This window comes from Orycteropus afer, unplaced genomic scaffold, assembly GCF_000298275.1.
Source record: "Orycteropus afer afer isolate SDZICR_OR568_19922 unplaced genomic scaffold, OryAfe1.0 scaffold00010, whole genome shotgun sequence".
Taxonomy (NCBI): domain Eukaryota; kingdom Metazoa; phylum Chordata; class Mammalia; order Tubulidentata; family Orycteropodidae; genus Orycteropus; species Orycteropus afer.
The window spans coordinates 6298937-6320100 of NW_006921597.1; the positions used below are offsets into that span (position 1 = coordinate 6298937).

Genomic DNA, 21164 nt, shown 5'->3' on the forward strand with positions numbered 1-21164 from the left:
GGTAATGGACTCTGGAAGGGAAACTCTGAAAGGGAAATATCATGGCCACAGGCAAATAAGGATATACCTAACAGTAAATGACAAACATAAAAAATTTTAAAATTTAATCAATTCTTTTAAGTGGGCTAGGAGTCCCTACATTATTCAAGTGCTTAGAAGCTTAGCTTCTAAATGAAACATTGGTGGTTTGAGTCTACCCAGAGAGGCGGCTGGGAAGGAAGTCCTGGCAATCTACTTCTGGAAAATAAGCCAACAAAAACTGTGTGGAGTACAGTTCCACTCTGATAGCACGGGGTCACCATGAGTTGGAATCAACCCCACAGCAACGGCCTTATTTGATTTTAAGTGGGCTATCCTCTAGTTACTGGCATAACCAATTCTTCTCCTTTTAAAATTTTGGCTGCCTCCTCTATGATACACTGGCAATGACAGATAAATAGAGATCAATCTAAAATGCTAGGGAGAATAGTAAACTAAAATAATAATAACCACAGTAGCTTAGAAAACAATGGTTACACAGTTCCCATTTAGAGCTTTGTAGATGCCATGGTTACTGTGTCAGCATGAAACACACAGACAGAGGCAAAGCCTGATCAATGATGAGCTTTTGCACGACATGGTAGGAAGAGTACAAACTCGAAGACTTGAATCCCAGGTCTGCCTCATTCTAACCTTATGAGTACTGGTGAATTTATCTCCACAAACCAACCTCTCTAAGCTGTTATGGGAATTAACTGAGGTATTATGTTGTTACATCAAGTGCTGTTGAGTCAGAGCCTGCGCATACAGTGACCCTACGTACAGCAGTGTCTCAACACTGCTCGGTCCTGTGTCATCCTTACAATTATTGCTATGATTGAGCTCACTGTTGTAGCCATCGTGTCAATCCAACTCATTAGGTCCTCCTTTTTCGCCAACCCTCTACATTACCAAGCATGATGTTCTTCTCAAGGGGTTAGTCTCTGATAAAAATTCACCACTTTCATTTCTAAGGAGCATTCTGGCTGAGATAATGTACATTAACTGCCTAGTACAGGAACTAAACTAGGGACTGTGTTTTAGTTATATAGTCTCTGAAGCAATTAACAAAATGCTTTCCCAACAGCAAATATCTGATGTACCTTTGTTGAAAGAACAAATGAAAAACAAAGTCACTGTTTAATTAACTATAAATATTATTATTATGTTAATAATTACCCCAACAATGACCCTAAAATCTCTCTAGCCTATTTCACACTTTTTACTGGGTAGGAAATACTCATTATGAGCAACAGGTTTTTTCATAAAACCACTGACATTTGCCATTGGTTTATGGGGCTAATGATGACAAATACTTGCAAAGCACTTTCCAAAACATTCTATAGATCAATAGTTCATTTTATTTTCACTACTACTACTACTTCTGCTTTTGTTCTTAGTTCCACTAAGTCAATTCCAATTCATGGCAACCTCCTATGTGCAAGGAGACTGCTGCATAGGGATTTCAATCCTGTGACCTTTCAAAAGCAGGTTGTCAGGTCTGTCTTCTGAGATGTCTCCAGGTGCATTCAACCCACCAGCTTTCTCTTAGTAGTCAAGTGCTTAACTATATGCGTCACCCAGGTACTCCTACATCTTCTACCAGCTAGTATTTGCTGGGTATGTGCTGAGGGCCAGTCTTTAGCTAAGTACTTTACATATTTTATCCCTTTATTAAGTTATTAACATCATTTTACATGGGAAACAAGACTAAAAGGGTTAAGTAATTTGCCCAAAGGTCACACAGAAAGTAAGTGGCAGAGCTGGGATCCAAAACTAGGACAGTCTGGTGCCAAAGCCACTGTCAGAAAGGAAGCATCATTATCCCATTATAAAGAAGAGAAAACACACAAAGAGAAATTTGTGACTTGCTACAAAAAAAAACAAACCAAACTCACTGCCGTCAAGTCAGATCTGACTCACAGCAACCCCTCCTTGGGTTTCTGAGGTAGTATCACTACGGAAGTAGATTGCCCAGTCTTCCTTCCAAGAAGTGGCTGATGGGTTTGAAAAGGGCTGGCGGTCAAATGCCTTAGGCACTGTTTTGGTTAATTAGTGCCATTCTGACAGGAATATACTAAATGGGATGGCCTTAACAAACAGGAGTTTATTATCTCACAGGTTGGAGGCTTTATGTCTGAATTCAAAGTGCCAGGCTCTAGGGGCTGGGTGAAAAAGCCCCCTCAACCTTGGCTTCAGCTCTGCTTCCTACTCCCAGCCCACTGGAGCTAGAGGCTTTTCTTCACTCAGACAGCTGCTAGCTGCTGAGACTGACAAGCCCAAGATTAACAACTAAAAAGGCACAGTCCCGATGTTACCAAACCACATGGCAAGCCATTAATTCAAGTCCACTGAAAGTCCCAAGGTTCGCAAAGCATGGCAGGCTACTGAACAACAACACGGCTGCATGCGGGGTTCAAGTGTGCCATAAGCTAGAGACTATTCCCGATGCTTCTCCTTATATACAGGAAGCAGACCACATCCCTAAGGCTCACTGCTGCTCATAGTGGATTCCACCATGGAGTTGGTTACCAGTCTCATCATGAGGAATACTACATCCAGCTGCTGAGCCACTCAACCAGGCCCAGCCAAGTTGACACACAAACTTAACTATCACAGGCACTACACCACTAGAGCTGACGACTTGCTACAAGTGATCCATTTTATAAGGGGGAGAATCTGGATCCAAATCCATGTCTTCTTGCTCCAGATTCTAAGCTGCCTATTTCCACATGGCTGTCTCCCAATCTGATTAGCAGCTGAGGATGAAGACCTGGTCAGTTTGCCTTTATCCAATACTTTTATGTGCCAAGTATTGATGAAAGGCATTTATTATATTTTTATCATTAATCTGCTCAAATGCAACTATACATGTGCTCGTAAAAAGACATGTGAAAGGATGATCACCACAATGTTAATGATAGTGATTTCAGGACCATGATTTTGATTAACTTCCCCTGAACTGTATATGCAGTTTGGTATTTTTTAAAACAAATAAAGAAAAAAGAAATATATGTAAAAAGAACCAGATTTCTCAAACAATTTAAAGAATATCTTGTAAGAAAGTCTCAGAAATCCAAGAACAAGTTTTCATTTACCTTTGTTCCAATGACTACTTGCCTGTCACCAGGTACAAAAAATGAGCAAAGTGCATATTCACAGGTCATTGTGCGAATGCACTGCAGTGTAGACCTGTGAGAAAAGAAAGAACAACTCAAATGCTAAGAGAACATGCTTCCTCATCTTAGAGGCGAATGTGTTTGTTTCAATGTACACTGAGCCACACAGAGTGATCAACAGAAGTGTTAATAACCCTTAGCTCTGGCCCAATTATAGACAAGGAAGAAAACATGAAAGGACATTTATCTTTGTTTTCTTTGTAGAGGCCACCTAATCTTAAGGAATGAAGATTACATAGGCAGGGAGGGAAGAGTCAGCAGCTGCTGGCTTGATACAGCCCCACTTGCCATTACCAAGCAAGCGAACCTCTAGAATTCGGAGTTAAATTAGCTACCTACAAGCAAAGTTCATTTTATAGGCCCATAAACATTTATTTATCCATTCAAATATATATTAAGTGCCTCCTTCATTCAACAAACATTTACTGAATGCCCACTCCAAGCCATGAACTCTTTTAGGTGCTGGAAATGTAACAGTGACCAAAACAGCAGCAGACCCTAACCTCATAAAGCTTAACACTGTTTGGGCAGAGGAGTGGAGACAAACAATAAGCAACTAAGTATGTAAATATGTGGCATATCAAATGATAGTAAATGGAGGATGGCAGTGTTGTCACTAAAAAGACAGGAAATGCCTGTAGCTAAATGGGGGGAGCCTGTTCCAAGCAAAAGAACAGCAAGCACACTAACTGTGAGGCAGGAGCACGGCAGTTGTGTTCAAAGAATAGCAAGAAGGCCACGTGGCTCCCACAGAACAAAAGAAAGTAGTAAGAGATATAATCTATAAGGACCATTTCAGAAAGATCACACTGACTGCTATGTTACCATTACAAAAAGATCACACTGACTGCTATGTTGAGGAAAGGCTACAGAGGGCCAAGTAAGGAAGCAGGAAGACAAGTTAGGAGCCTGGCACAATATTCCCCATGAGAGATGATGGTGGTTTGAATCAGGGTGGCAGCAGAGCAGATGGCAAGGTGTGGTTGGATTCTGGATCCAATTTGAAGGTAGAGCTGACAGGATGTGCTAATGGGGTGGATGCGGAATATGAGAGAGAGGAGTCAAAGACAGATGCAAGCATTTGGGCTCGAACAACTGGAAGGAAGCAATTATAATTTACTCAGATGGGGAAATCTTTAGGAACAGTAGACGGGGAGAGTGTGGGAAAAATAAAGACAAGTATGGTTTGGGGCACATGAAAGTTTGAGATGTCTAACTAGACATCCAAATAGTACACAAAGTAATTGGACATGAGTCCCGTGTTCACAGGAGAGACTAAGGCTTGAGATATAAATTCATGCATCAATTGCATAGAGATAGCATTTAAAGCTACAGGATGGAAGACCACATAAAATGAGTGTGGATCAAGAAAAGGTCCAACGATGCACCCTGAAACACGCAACATTTAGAAGTCAGGAAGATAAGGCTCCAGCAAAGACTGAAAATAAAGAGCCAGTAGGGAAAAGGGAGCAGTGAAAGTTAAAGACAGTGTTTCAAAAAGAAGAAAGCTTTCATTTCAAGAAGAGAGTGAGAAATTAACTGAAAGATCACTGGATTTAGTAACATGGAGATCACTTTTGAAATAAGAGCTGTACTGGTGAAATAATGGGGGCAAAATTCTGGTGGGAGACAGATGAAAACAAAATAAAGAAAAGGAGTCAGAGACAGAATGGGACAGTAAGTAGGAATGAGAGGAGGCTATTTTTTTAATAAACAAGAAATATTATAACAGATCTGCCTAATGATGGGAATGATCCAATAAGAGGGAACAGGGAAATTGCTAGAACTGGAAGAGAAAGCACCTCATGTATACACTGTGCTTGGCCTAGGGTAAGGAGGAAAGGCATATTATGCAGGTACAGATGTAATGGGCGTGGGTAAATGTACTCTTAAAGTTTCCTTTTTTTTCCAGTTAACCAGTAAGCATCTACTTAAAGGTGCTGGAGGTACAGGTTTGAGGAGAGTGGAGGAGGTGTACCCAATCATTTAGAAAGTAAAATAATGAATGAGAAATAAGGCAAAATTTCTGGACAAGACTAAAAGCCTACCTGAATTTAAAAAGCAGGCAGCACGTGTGTGTTTTTCTCTAGCCATGCACAGCCTGGAATAAGCTTAAGGTTTTTTGTACTATATTTTAAAAGGCAACTTTTCTTACCCTAAGCCCCATAAGCTTATGGCCAAAACACACTGAAGATACATTTTGAGGAAACTGAACTTAAGGCCTTAGAAAGTTAATAACTAGTCATCAAATTCAAAGGGAGGAAAATACTATTGGCTGAAGCTATAGGAAGCAAGCATCGTTCCACAAACCTGTTCCATATCTTAATGGAATCAGCTGCTGCTGAAAGGATAGCAATATTGTCAGAGCTGAATGACAAGGTCCGCACGTCACTGCGATGACCCCCGATGGTGATTCTGCTCGTCCTGACAGGCTGAGGGGTCGGTGCAGAAGGATTCAATGAATAGAATTCCACCAGGTTGTTTTGCAGCAGGAAGACAGCCTTTAAGTCTCCTTGAGGTGAATGAATCAAATCAAAGGATCTGCATGGGAAAATATGCATATCAAATGTCTTAGCCATCATCTTGGCTCACAAGGTTAACTTCTTCTAGGGGAAGAGTTTTGCAATGTCCTCAAGTATAAGGAATTTTAAATCAAAGAGTGATCTGATTACTGCACTGCAGTCAAGTATAGGCTTTTAAGTCAAAGAAATACGGGCTAAGGTTCTGATATATGTCTGCTTTTATCTACGTATTTTTTGTAAGTGACCTTAGGTTATATTTGAATGTGGACATGCACATTGGCAGTAGGAAAAAACAGTATATGGGTATAGCTAAAAGGGTATTATAATAATCTAAATATGAGATGATGAGTGGGCCTGTGGTGAGGGCAGGGGGTACTGTGACACAGATGTCCCAGACCATTATCTCCAAATAAAAAGTCCATACTGGCAGCTACAAGCATCCTGAAAAAGCCAATGAAACTTTGTAGTTTACTATCTCTATAATGACTTCATACACTGTATTTTCACTCACTTGATTTTGGCAGAAGTTTTGATATTAGTCACCCGTTGGATTTCATCTTGTAGACTCATTTCAACATTGATTTCAAGGTCCTCTTTCTCCTCTTTGGAAGATTTTAATCTACAGAGGGGAAAATAAAGAGTATCATGACATCACTTTTCTAAAAGCAGCTTTGTTATTTCAGTTCAAGTTCTGGCTGTGACACCAAGAGCTATGTGATCCTAGGAAAGTAACTCCAACACACATGATTACCAAGAAAATTAAACAATGTTAAGTACAAACACTTTGTAAACTACAGTATCATACAAAGTATTTTTGCATTTAATGAGTATAAATGGATTCTGAATGCAATAACCATAATATGTTCTGGGACAAGCGTTTGTAATTCAAATTATTTCATTAAAATGTTTCTGGTAAACTTTTCTAACTTTAAGATTTTTCAGAACTAAAAATTCAATAACCTGCACATAAAAATCCAACCACGTCACTAGATTATGAAGTAAATCAGAGTGGGTCTCAAAAGATTTGCCAAGTCTGATGACTCTTTTATTTCTTTGAGAGCTGATAAATTTCAACAATTGAGAAATGGATTTCTATAAATTCACTAATTTATTTCAAGGTAATCCCCAAACTTCAACCAGATGTGTCCAACCAATCTCACAGTTCAAAAGGTTAGTATTACACAACGCAGCTTTACTTCCTTCCTCTTCCCTTAAAAACTCACTGCCAGCTCTTTAAGAGTTAAATAATTTAGAAGTTTTTCAATTTACGGTTTTTCTAGTTCTGTGTGGCTCAAACATTACAATTCAAAGATATATTCGTTGTGAAGATGTACTAAAGAGCAGGAATTCAAAATGTCTATCACCAGCACCCTACAAATCCTTCTGACTTTTAACAGTAATCAGTGATGAGTAAATATTTCCTTAAAGCCACATTTTCTCAGTAAAATGTGACCCACCCACGGTACTTCATTATTAAGAAAACGTACTTTGCTTTCTTCCTTGCTTTTTTCATCTTCCTATCCATTTTCTTCTGAATTTCCTCTTTGGAAAGAATACAAAATACTTCTAGCACAGAATCAGTTCCCTAGAAAGGCAAAAGGCTGATGTGAGTCCATGACCGGCAATTTTTATTTTAGTTTATTCTGAGCAAGAGCTAAACAAAAATGTTTCTTTTCACTTACTAGCTATATAACCTTGAACAACTTAATCTCTCTGAGTTTGTTTTCTTATCTGTAAAGTGGGGATTGACTATAGCTTACTACAGAGTTGCTCTGAACAACACACAGGAAGCTGCATTTAATAAATGGTTACTAATAATTATTATTGCTGTTGTTATGATAGAGCATAGAGACTACAGGTCCACAAAGTACCAAGTAATGAATCATTAACAAGATCAAAGAACAAATCGTAGTTTCACTACATACAAAAGCAGAGTGAGTATCTGAAAGAACAGCCTAGTCCTTATTTTCCACTAGGCTTGGTTACTCACATGGCATGCAAGAATTCTGCCTGTCTTGTCAACGGCAAGGTTCACGACTCTGTCCCTTCCTTCCCGCATTATGGAACCAGCTTTTCTGCATGAAAGGATGCGCTAAAGAAGAATGAATGCAGAGAAAAGAGGAAGCTTAAATGTAAGTTCTATGGAACTTCTGAAAAGACATCATTCCAAGAAATTCAGGCAACGAAGATAAGCTATTCCTTAACAGGATGCCAAGAAATGCAAATTTTAAAATCTACAATCTCCTTTTTCCCACCATTCAATTCTACTGAAGATGAGAAACAAAAAGGATTTACGTCCTCGGGAGCTTCATCCAGCTCAAGGGTACCACCCTCTGCTTCGCGTGTGTCCTGTACTCCTAGGGAAGGCCCTTTGATCTTCTTGGGCTCTGGTTCTTCCAAGTCTTCAATCTGTTTGATAAAAACAGGAAAATAAAAGCTGAAATAATGTGTTCCAGGAGGTGGCTCTTAATCCGGATGATTTAGAAACCCTTCTGTAGTATCATGAATAGTTCCAATTAGTGGTCTCTCTGATCACATACCAGAATATATCAAAGACTAACTACTAACTACTAACTCACTGAGGTTGAGTCGATTCGACTCAGAGACCCCTTCTTGGGTTTCCGAGGTGGTATCTCTACAGAAGTAGACTGCCCCAATCTTCCTTCCGAGGAGTGGCTGGTAGATTTGAACCACCAGCCTTCTGGTTAGCAGTCAAATGCCTTAGGCACTATGCCACCGGAGCTCCCATATTAAAGACTGGCTACATCAAATACAAACAAAACATTATTCATTATACTATCGCCAATAACTCCTACAGAATAAGATTTATTGTTTAGTGATAAGCCTAAAAAAAAAAAAGAAAAAGACCCTATCTTCATTAACTTCAAAATTATCTTTGCTCCTTAGTTAAAGGTCCACCATATTCCTGAGGGAAAGCTTAAAACTGGCATTAAGAACTGTAAGAGAGGTTACACTTTCTTGTTTAAGTAAATAAAAAAATAAACCCCAGTCTAGTAATATATAGCCCACCAAAATGGCTATTGGACACAACATCACACATCTAACTCCAACTGAGCAGGAGTCCTTCATTTTTTTCCCAAAAAAATATCTTTGAGGATCTGAGAATAGGTTATATATCTTCTTTTCAGAATATATGTATTTATAAACACACAAAATTTGATACAGATTTTTGAGGAGAAAGGGTAACAGATACTCTGAATTCCATCCCACCCAAAGGTCCAGGAATATATCAGGCAGAGCCCCACAAACTGCAACATTAGCATTGTTGGAAGCTAGAAGCTTAAAGCTATTCTGAACTCAAACAAAAGAACACAATGGAGTAAATACCAAAGAAGATACTTGTTTAGGAGTTTCAGGTTATCAGTACGACAGAATTCATTCCAGTATTGTATAAAGTACTTAGTAATTACATAATTCTGAATTCAAGGACCCTATGAAAATGCTAAAATAGGACACTGTCCAGGATCAGAAAGAAGGAATACCTCTTGCAGATAGGTGATGTCCCAAGCTCTCAACTCACTGTCTGAGGTCCCTGTGATGAGTCGCTTTTCTTCTGACACCAGAACCAACCCCCACACCTAGAGTATAAAAAGATACAAATATAACTTCCAGTAAGATGAAGGCATAGGCAGACAAGCTACACAGACCCTTTTCAACAAAAGAGAAACCAATTGACAAAGATACAGAAGATAATCCTGGAGCCCTGAGCTTTGAAAGGAAGTATACAGAAGCGGATTAGACACCAACCAGTGGAAAAACCTGAACGAGAACAGTAAGAACGGAGATAGTTACAGCAGTGGACTGTCAGCTACTCTAACGGAACCAACAGCCTGAATATTTCCAAAGTGGTGTTGGGACCTGAGAATTGACCTAAAGATCAGCACTGGTCGCCAAGGACTACAGAGATGACTGTACTGGTAGCCTATGATTAGGAAGCGAAACAGCAAGGAGGGAGACAACCTGAGCTGTGGACTTTCAGCTGTCTGGAGGGTGCAGCTGTTTTGATTGTTTATAAGTGGCAGCCATTCTGGATATTTAAAGTGACTGAGGGCGCAGCCATTTTGGATTTTAAAGTGATAGCATTCTCATTCGGATTCCAGGGACCTAAGAATAGGCTCTGTTTGCCAAGGACAGCAGGGACATATGGGAGGCTGACAACAGGAAAGGAGACAGGTTGTGAGTGTATACATGCTACCAATTAGCAAATAGAAGAGCACAGCACAGTATCCTGCTTACATAGATGACATACAAAGAAAACAAAAATTGTGGGCAAGTAACTCCAACATACAATCACCAATTACATATAAACAGAAAAACGTCAAATGCCTTGGAGAAAACAGAGCATCACAGTCCACACAAAGAATTAAGATAAAGCAGGAGAAATAAGAGACCAGGATACAGACTCAAAACACATCCCTGAGGAAGATGCAGCATTAGAACTCCCTGATTGGAATTCAAAAGAATTATATTTAGGTATCTTCAATGAATTGAGAGACAGATCAAAGCAAACACTGACAAAATTGAGGAAAACACAGAGAAAACACTAGAACAAAATGACAAACTAAATGAAAAATTAGAAATGATACAAAATCTACAGACAGAAATTCTGAAGATCAATACTAAATTTTCAAAAATAGATAACACATTGAACAGGCAAAGAAGTAGAATTGAATCAATGGAACACAGAATTAGTGAGATTGAATGTAAACACCTCAATACTTTTTTGGAAAGGGATCAATCAGAAAAAAAGATCAAAACAAAATGAAGAAAGCCTAGGGTTCATGTGGGATACCATCAAAAGGAATAACCTATGTGTAATCAGAATTCCAGAACAGGAAGAGACAAATAAAACCACAGGAAAAATTGTTGAAGATTTGTTGGCAGAGAATTTCCCTGGTATGATAAAAGATAAGAACATATCCATTCAAGAAGTCCAACAAACCCCAAACAGGATCAACAACCCCAAAAGAAAATCACCAAGACACAGCACCAAAACCAAAGACAAAGAAAGAATTCTGACAGCAGCACGGGAAAAACAAAAAGTTACCTATAAGGGGCAACCAATAAGACTAAGCTCGGCAGAAATCACGCAGGTGAGAAGACAATGGGATGGTATATATAAAACCCTGAAAGAGAAAAATTTCCAACCAGAATTATATACCAAGCAAAACTGACCCTCAATTATATGATATTAGGACATTTCCAGATAAGCAGAAGTTTAGGGAATGTGTTAAAACCAGACCAACCTTATAAGAGATGCTAAAGGGAGTCCTTTGGACAGAGAATCAACAACAGCAAACAACTGTCCATTAACATACATGATGACATAATCCAGAAACCAACCCAGCTATGGAAGTATCCAAAGTAAAAAGGAAACCAGAGACATTAATTGACAAATGAGGACAACTACAAACCAAAAGGAGTGAATAGATTGTGTAAAAGATGGTAGGGAAGTCAAGACAACAACAAGAAAGAATGGACTGTTTTAAACTTGGGAAGAAAACCATCAATCACAGGGTAACCTCAAAGAAAACTGATAAACCTTCACATCAAAATAAAAGAGAGGACCAGCATAAATATTTAGCAAATACAAAACAATAGCAATGAAGGAAGTGATAACACAATTCATAAATAAAATGAGCTCTGCACAGAAAATTATATAGAAGAAATCAACACCACAAAAAAGCACATAACAAAATGACAGCAACAAATTCATATTTGTCGATAGTTACCTATCTGGCAAGGGACTTATCTCTAAGATGTATAGAAAACTCCAATGCCTCAACAGTAAAGGGATTAACAATCCAATTGAAAAATAGGCAGAAGACATGAATAGATACTTCACCAAGGAGGATATTCAGGCAGCCAGTAAATACATGAAAAGATGCTCATGATCACTGGACATCAGAGAGATGCAAATCAAAACAACGAGATACCATCTCACCCCAGCACTGATGGCAAGGATCAATGCGACAAAAAATGACAAATGCTGGCAGGGATGTGGAGAAATTGGTACTCTCATACACTGCTGGTGGGACTGTGAAGTGATACAACCACTGTGGAAAGCAATATGGCAATTCCTTAGAAAGCTGGAATTGGAGATACCATTTGACCCAGCAATCCCATTACTAGGTATATATCCTAGAGAGGTGAGAGCCAGGACAGAAACAGATATATGCTCATCCATCTTCATTGAAGCACTATTTATAATAACAAAAAGATGGAAACAAACTACATGCCCATCAACGGAAGGGTGGATGACCAAACTATGGGATGCTATGCAGCACTAAAGAATAATGCACTCTGCAAAACACCATATAACGCAGATGAACTTGGAGGACATTATGGTGACTGATATAAGTCAATCACAGAAGGACAAATATAATATTACTTCATCGTTGTGAAGGGTCAAGGAAAGGTTTATATATGGAAGGAAACTTTCTTTGTTGGTTGTCAGGGGTGGGAGGGAAAGGGTGGGAACATTGCAGAAAAAAAATGCATTGACCCATGTCACTTTAGTTTTGTTTATTTCACCGTACATAAATTTTATTTCAATAAAATGCATTAAAAAAAAAAAAGATACAAATATAGTAAGAGATTCCAGGCTGTATGATGTGGCATTCCAAAGGTCTGAGTAAATTGTAGTGACACCCCCTTGGCATTTTCAAAGTCTTAAAAGAAGGCATATACAGGCAACTATGAAAACGCACTAACAGAAATCTCACTTTTACAAAGGAAAATGGTAGAAAGGTTCATTACTCGATACTAACAGTTTCTAATTTCTCATTTTTAAATTTATATAATGGCTGCTTAACATTATATCCTAACTTTAGGACTCACTCAAATGATGGTTTTTAAGAAGTATATACTTCTCTGCTTTTACAAATGCCTAGCAAATAAAAGGTGCTATTGCATAATTTCTATGCTCACTGTCTAAGAATTAGACAATGAAAATGAAAGTATTATTGCAAATCAACAAATATTTATTGTACTTTTCCTCCTCACTAATTCCATGTATGTTCTGAAAGCCTAATATGAATAAAGCCCCAAGGAGGATGGCCAGATGTATAAAACATGCCCTGGAATCAACTGAATGTTCACCTATGTTATTAGGATAACAGCTACAACTGTTGTTTATGTGTCACTGGGCCAAGCACTGTACACTCAGTGTCATGAACCTCTTTACAATCATATAGGTGGACACTTATTTAAACACAATGAAACCCAGACAAGAAAAATTTATCCAGGGCAATTTTCACTAACTGTTACAGCAGTCTGTTCCAATGGTTGACACTTCTTCAACCATACCAAACTCACTCTCAAGACAACATATGATTACTGTAAGCAGCACTTAAAACAGAGAGCCATAAAAGTCAAAGAGAAGCACCTCTCTTTGTGCCCATCTTTTCCTGGACTCCTGACCCTACATTACCTCAGTTCGGTGGCCAACCATTGTTTTGAAGCAGTGCTGGGTATCAAGGTCCCACCATTTCACCATGGTATCTTTCCCACTAACAGAAGAAATAAGAAAGAAAAAGTAATATTTAGGAAGAATCATTAAACCAACAAGAAAATCAAGGACTCACCTGTTGCTTTAAAAGGACAGTATATGGCAATAATGTCTAAACTTTTCACTCTACCTGACTTTCTGAAATGTAAAAATCTTAAGTCTCCATGTGGTCATTTTTATTTAGAAAATAAAGTATTTCACCCATTTTGGTTATTTCATGCTGCTCTAATAGAAAATACCACAAATGGGTTGACTTTAACAGATAGGAGTTTATCCTCTTACAGTTTGGGAGGCTAGAAGTCCAAGTTCAGGCTCCAGGGGCTGGGTGAAAGCCCCTCGACTTTGGACTTCACCTTTGCCTCTTACTCCCAGCCCATTGAAGCTGGCGCTTTCTTTACTCAGACAGCTGCTGGCTGCTGAGGTCCACAATTAAAAGGCACAGTCCCAACATTACTAAATCACACGGCAAGCCACTGATTCAAGTCCATTAACAGTCCCAAGACTGGCAGATAAGAAGTCAGGCTGCTGCATGATGACTCAGCTACATGCAGGATCCAAGCATGCCAAAAGCACACCATTCCCAATGTTTCTCCTTATATACTGGAAGCAGATCCCATTCCTAAAACAGCTACTCAGTTGCTCACAGTAGATTCTACCATGGAGCTTACTGCCAGTCTCATCATGGATAATAACTACTATCAGCTGCCCAGCCACTTCAAACCAGGCCCAGACAAGATGACGCATAACCTTAACTACTACCACATCACCTATAACCACAAAAATAACTTTGCATTCAGAATACCAAAGTACAAAGAACTTGATTCATCACCCCTTCATCATTTCCAGCATCACAATCCCCTCAGACTGTCTAACTTAGAATCACCTTAGACCTCTCCTGCTCCCTTGTCTCCATGTCCAGACAGTGTCTATATCCTGAAAATAGCTCCGTCCTCAGTGAAGTCTCTAAGCCTCAAATCCTTACAATCAGTTTTTGTACACACACCTGAATTTAAGCTCTCTATCCAAATTATTTAAAGTTTATTTGTCCATTTCTGTTCTCTCACTTTTTAAAAAAAATCTACACTCTCAACGTTTTCTGTAGTCAAAATTCTGCTCTTTAGCACTACTCAATAACCCTCATTAAGTGGCCTTTAATTTCTTTATACAGTAGGCTCTCCCTGCTTCAAAAGCTTATCTCTTTACTAACATAAATTTCATATAATCCTCCTTCAACACCAAAATGAGAAAAAAAAAACAAAACATCTGATTTACAAAATATTCCCATAAATCCCACTTCACAATGCTGTTTCCTCTCCTTTATGTTCACAAAGCTATAATGTATAATTTTCTAATCGTAAAATCATGAATTTTACAAGAATTGTAAAATCATGCTCTCATAATATCTGAACAAAATATTACTACAGTTCCTTCACTTAATGCCTTTCCTGGGCAGCCAATTAATTACTGTTGTTGCTGTTAGTTTCCTTTGATTACAATTCATGGTAATTCCATGTGTGCAGAACAGAATTGCCCCACAGGGTTTTCAAGGTTAGAGAATCATTCAGGAGCAGATGGCCAGGCCTATCTTCTGAGGTGCCTCTGGTGGGACTGAACCCCAAGCTTTTGGCTAATAGCTGAGTACTTACAATTATATTAGGTTCAATCATATCAAATTGCTAGTATTTGACGACTTTTGACCTACATAAAGGGAAATTTCAATGCATAATCTAACAGATGTTCAGAGGGCCTAAATATGGAGTACATTTCTTCTCAAAAAGTAGGCTACATCAAACAGATGCTTGCTATTCAGCTGCCCACTGCTCCCATTGTTTTTCTGACTCACAGAGAATCCAAAAGGAAGAAAAATATCATTTGATAAAAGGTGTATCACAAAGTTAAAAAGTATGGAAAAGACAGTACCAGGGAAAAGGAATGACAAACCAGAAAGCAGAATAAAAATGCTACCAATAACCCAGGAGAACTCCTATGACACTACATGGGAGGATAAGGAAGGAATGGGAAGCAGAGAGAAAATGAGCAAAGTACAGTATGGTGGAAAGGGTAAGAAATAATGCAAATTCCCTCCTCTAACAGATCTCCAAAACATTAACCTAGAAAAGAATTGGAAATGGAACCAGCATTTCTTTACCTACTAACTAGCAGATTCTTTTCTCGTAGAAACAGCACTTGTGTGATGGCATCTTTGTGTCCCTTCATACGGTAGAGGCCACTCTCATTGATCACATCCCACACAATAATATCTGTGTCCTAAAGGGATCAAACAATACAGAAGAAAAATAATTTTCTCTACCATCTAAGGCCCATATTGACTGATAATGGGATGCAATATTTTCATTGCAAAGGCAAACAAAGGTATATGTAGTAAATTTGGAAAGCATACTGAAAAGCACATTGTTGTTGTTGTTAGGTGCTGTTGAGTCATCTCCAACTCATAGCGACCCTATGCACAGCAGAACATAACACCGCCTGGTCCTGTACCAGCTCCGCAATCCCTGCTATACTTGAGCCCATAGCCACAACCACCGTGTCAATTCATCTCATTGAGGGTGCTCCCCTCTTTCGTCGACCCTCCACCTTACCAAGCATGACATCCTTCTCCAAGGAATGGTCCCTTCTGACAATATGACCAAAGTAGGTGAGATGAAGTCTGGCCATTCTCGCTTCCAAGGAACATTCTGGCTGCACTTCCTCCAGGACAGATTTGTTAGTTCTTTTAGCAGTCCATGGTACTTCCAGCATTCTTCGCCAGCACCACAACTGAAAAGCATCAACTCTTCTTCGGTCTTCCTTATTCATTATCCAGCTCTCACATACATACGAAGAGACTGGAAATATCATGACTTGTGTCAGGTGCACCCTAGTCCTCAAGGAGACATCTTTGCTCTTCAGCACCTGAAAGATGTCCTTTGCAGCTGATTTGCCCAGTGCTATATGTCGTTTGATGTCCTGACTGCTGCTTCCACTGGAGTCAATTGTAGAACCAAGCAATATGAAGTCTTTGACAACCTCCATCTTTTCTCCATTTATCGTGATGCTGCTGATAGGTCCAGTTGTGAGGATTTTTGTTTTCTTTATAGTGAGATGTAATCCATACTGCAGATGTATTCTTTAATCTTCATCAGTAAGTGCTTCAAGTCATCTTCACTTTCAGCAAGCCAAGTTGTGTCATCAGCATATCGCAGGTTGTTAATGATTCTTCCTCCAATCTTGATGTCATGTTCTTCTTCATATATTCTTCTTCATATAGTCCAGCTTCTCAGATTATCTGCTCAGCATCTAGATTGAGTAAGTTTGGTGAAAGGATACAACCCTGACGCACTCCCTTCCTGACTCTAAACCATGCAGTATCCCCTTGTTCCGTTCGAACGACAGCCTCCTGGTCTATGTACAGGTTTCTCATGAGTACAATTAAGTGTTCTAGAATTTCCATTCTTCTCAATATTATCCACATAAGGAAACAAAAAGTATCCTTAATCCTATCCTCTAACAATCACCAGTGTTGTATATTATTCCACTCTCTTCTATAAATGTATTCATGTTGTTGTTTTTCTATTAGAAAACTGAGATCGTGCTATTTTTACCATTTTATAATCCTTTCTTTCCATTTAATGCATTTCCATTTCTTCTTATTCCAATGTTCACACTTTTAATGATTATATGATAGCTAATGTCACCAGGTCTTTCTTGCAAGCCACTTCTGCGTAGACCTGAATTTCCAGCCTTTTGGTTAGCAGCCAAGCACAATAACCGTTTAAAGCACTCAGGAGCTCCTACTACTGTAACTATGCCAAAATGAACACTGTTGTATGTACATTTTTATATGTATTTCTGATGAGAATAAACATTAAATAAAAAGGAAGAATTCTTGGGTTCAAAGCTGATGTCTATCGTTAAAGTGTCTGACTCATATCATCAAAATGATGTCCAGAAACAATGCATCAATCTGTAAGTCCACCAGGGAGATGTATGACAGTGCCAGACTCTCAGACTCTTAATCTCCTCAATACGGGGTATTATCAGCTTTCTCAACACTGCTGGTAATTCCATGAGTAAAAAAATGGAGTCTCAGTATTTATTTTAATTTGCATTTCTTTTTACATGTTTATGTCTTTGTAAGCTATCAGTTCATGTCTTTTATCTATCTTTCTCTGGGTGTCATCTTTTACTTGACTACCTAAGGCAGTAAACTTGGAAAGCAAACCACAAGGTTGGCAGTTCAAACCTACCAGCTACTCCACAGAAGGAAGATGGGGCAATCTACTTCAGTAAAGATTTACAGCCTGGGAAACCTAATGGGGGTCGCTATGAGTCAGAATCAACTTGATGGCAGTGGGTTTGGTTTTTGGTTACTAACAGATGAATTCTATTAATCCTTTATTAAATCAACAGTGAATAATATCCCTTTTCCATTGTCCTTCAGCTTATTTTCTTTCAAATGTTTTAAATTGTATTAAATAAATCAATCTTTTCCTTTATAATTTCTTTGCTGATATATCTGATGTCCTTTCCCACCTTGATATCAAATAAATATTTACTTATTTATCTTCTAGTTTATTTAAAAACATCACTTTTTAATATTTAAGTCTTCAATCTACAATTCATTTTGGTATATGGCATGAGGTAGCTCTAAAAATGTAACAGTTAGCTAATGGTCTAAGTGTCATTTTATAAATAATGCATCATTTTTCCACTAATTAAAAATATCATCTCTAAAACATGCTAATTAGGAATTGTAGATGTGTTTCTGTGACTTCTATTTGCTTGCAGCAATCTATTTTGAATTGGTACCAAACCAACATGATACTTTTTAAATTATAGCTTTATAATGCATTCAAATTATCTGAAATTCACTTTTATGATTATCCAAAATTTTGGTTCTTATGATTCATTTACTTGTCCATGTTTTTAAATCATTTGGTCACGTTCTAAAAAATAAATAAAAACCCTCTATTTATTTAAATGGTTTTAACTATATAAATTAATTAGAAAACACTGTTGTTCAGTGCCATTGAGTTGGCTCCGACTCATAGCAACCCTATGTACAACAGAACGAAACACTGCCCAGTCTTGCACTAGCCTCAAAATCCTTGCTATACCTGAGCCCACTGTTGTAGCCACTATGTCAATCACATCTCGTTGAGGGTCTTCCCTTTTTCCAACAACCCTCCACTTTACCAAGCATAGTATCTTTCTCTACTAGAATCTTTCTAAAACTTTGTATTAAAAACTAACATCTTTTTAATCTTAAACACTAGCATCTTTCTAACACTTTGTCTCTCCATTCAAGAATATGTTTTGTGACTCTATTCAAGTCTTCTATCATATCGTTTAGGAAATTTTCACATAGCTTTCATGATATTTTCATGTCTGTTATTTAGTATTCTATCCTGAAAGGAATCTTTTTCATTGTAATTTTCAAACTAAAGACTTTCCATATATAACGCAACAAAACACAATGCACTGCCCTTGAGTTGGCTCCAACTCATAGCGACCCCTCCTTGGGTTTCCAAGGTGGTATCACTACGGAAGTAGATTGCCCAGTCTTCCTTCTGAGGAGTGGCTGGGGGGTTTGAACCACCAGCCTTTCTAGTTAGCAGTCAAATGCCTTAGGCATTACGCTACCAGAGCTCTTTTTCCATATATAGGAAAGCTATTTACCAAAATCATTGATAAATAATTATCATTTTGTCTCTTCCAGTCTTTCTCTTTTACTTTTTTTTGGGTAGCACTTCCAAAATGTTATATAATAGTTATCAAGTGTGTCCTCCTCTTGTTCCTGTATTTTAGTAAGCTTTTTCAGACACTATGACAGGAAACAAAATGAACTGATCTTCTCATTCTATTTCCACCATCTATACTATTTTGTGCCACTGAGAGCCCATAGTCTCATCCAAAAATTTTTTTGTGAACTACTGGCATGAGCACATTGATTTAATATATGAAAGTCTGGGTACCTATTTCCAGATCTCACCTTGGACCCAGATGCCAGCCTGCCTCCTAGCTGATCATACTTCAAGGTAGTGATAGCTGCTTTGTGTCCATTGAAGGTCACATTTACTTCCCCACTCAGGAGACTGAAGATTCGGACAGACCCATCTTCATAACCAACAGCTAAGTGCAGCCCATCAGGAGAGGGGCATAAGCAAGTGACTTCTTGTTTAAGCCCCTGAAGGATGAGGATCTGAAATGGTAAGAAGCAAAAACAATGTAGAGAAGTTAAGCATATCATCGAAGGAAAAGTGTGGGCACAGTAAAATGGGAGCATTAATAATTCCAGATGACTCTTAGAAAGAAAATGAAATTCCACAGGAAATATTAGTTGTAATGGTCACTGCAACACCCAATACAGGGTGAAATGACAACATTCAGTTACAGTTCTACAATGGCCTAATCCTCATAAAAATTCCCCAGGCATATGTAACACTAAACGCTTTGTAGGAGCTCTGGTAGCATAGTGCCTAAGGCACTTGACTGTTAACCAGAAGGCTGGCAGTTCAAACCCACCAGCCACTCCTCGGAAGGACAGTTGGGTGATCTACTTCTGTAGTGATATTGCCTCGGAGACCAAAGGAGAAGTCACTATGAGTCGGGTCCGACTCAATGACCCATAACAACAACAACAAACACTTTTTAATAAAGCCATCCTTGCTTTAACTGAGTCGCTTTTTAGGAGAAATCAACTTGCTTGGCACCAGAGTGCTACAGTCATTTTATCACCCAAAGGACTTTGGTTAGCAACAAGTGTTGAAGTATTAACCTATTAGGAAATGATACACGATGTGGTCAAGATGAAAATGCCTGTATTTGGTTTGGTAGAAGTGGTGAGTGTAGGGAATTCAGAGTTACCTAAAGTATCATAGCCTAATTTAACAATCCTTGGACCTCACATGAGCTCAAAAGAGTCAGTTAACAAACCAAACCAAACCCACTGCCATTGAGTCAATTCTGACTCATAGCGACCGCATAGGACAAAGAAGAACTGCCCCACAGGGTTTTCAAGGCTGTAAATCTTTACAGAAGCAGACTGCCTCATCCTCCTGTGCAGCAGCTGGTGGGTTTGAACCACCAATCTTTTGGTTAGTAGCTAACTGCTTTGACCAATGTGCCACCAAGAGCTCCTCAGTTAACAAAGCAGAGAAATATTTTTTTTTTAAATAACTGTTAGATGCCATGCAGGTGATTCCAACTCACAGCCCCATACGGTTTCCAAGGCTGTATTCTTTATGGCAGCAGACTGTCAGGTCTTTTCTCCTGGGGCAATCTACTTCCATAGTGATACTGCCTCGGAAACCCAAGGAGGGGTTGCTATCAGTCTGGTCCGACTGACTCAACGGCACATAACAACAACAACAACAACAACATCACACAAGTAGAACTTGAAAAACAGGGAGAACTGGTAAAGAAGTAGGAAAAAAAGTACCAGGAATAAAATGATTTGTAATTATTAATAAAATAAATGATTACTTTCTTGATATCTAAGAGGTAAGCTCCTATTTGGTAGTGGTTTTCAGAATTTAGTACAGAAGAATATAAATATAACCTGATGCTTAGCTATCTAGACCTAAAGGAAAAAGACTTTTCTGGGCATACAAAAAAAATCTGTGCCTGGAAATCACAGCCCTTCCATTTCTGCCCTTCCATTCTCCTATACTTACCTTTTCTCCTTTCCTTAAGTCCCAGATGAAAACATGCTCACAGGCTGGTACTGCCACGTAGCGTCCTTTCTCACCACGAAGCGTCACAAAGACAATATTACCTTTTTGGCTGCCAATCAGGCCAAAGACTGCACTGGCAACATAGCGTAGATACTGCTTAGTAAGCCCCATGTTACGATGTCTGATACCACACGTGAGGCAATCTGTGCATGCGAACAAGGAAAACTTAATTCTTTGG

General features: G+C 38.7%; 1 protein-coding gene across 1 annotated transcript in view; it reads right to left on the reverse strand.

The window, feature by feature from the left end:
• The window catches only part of WDR3 (WD repeat domain 3), a 33599-nt gene extending 12502 nt beyond the window's left edge, over positions 1 to 21097 (reverse strand). The window contains exons 1-11 of the mRNA XM_007948573.2: positions 20927 to 21097; positions 19243 to 19452; positions 15400 to 15518; positions 13173 to 13251; positions 9223 to 9318; positions 8015 to 8128; positions 7710 to 7811; positions 7207 to 7304; positions 6231 to 6338; positions 5508 to 5738; positions 3117 to 3210 (exon numbers count right to left, since the gene is read on the reverse strand). Coding sequence (XP_007946764.1) covers positions 3117 to 3210; positions 5508 to 5738; positions 6231 to 6338; positions 7207 to 7304; positions 7710 to 7811; positions 8015 to 8128; positions 9223 to 9318; positions 13173 to 13251; positions 15400 to 15518; positions 19243 to 19452; positions 20927 to 21097 — 1422 coding nt within the window. The remainder of the gene's footprint in view (positions 1 to 3116; positions 3211 to 5507; positions 5739 to 6230; positions 6339 to 7206; positions 7305 to 7709; positions 7812 to 8014; positions 8129 to 9222; positions 9319 to 13172; positions 13252 to 15399; positions 15519 to 19242; positions 19453 to 20926) is intronic.
• Positions 21098 to 21164: the final 67 nt, after the last annotated feature.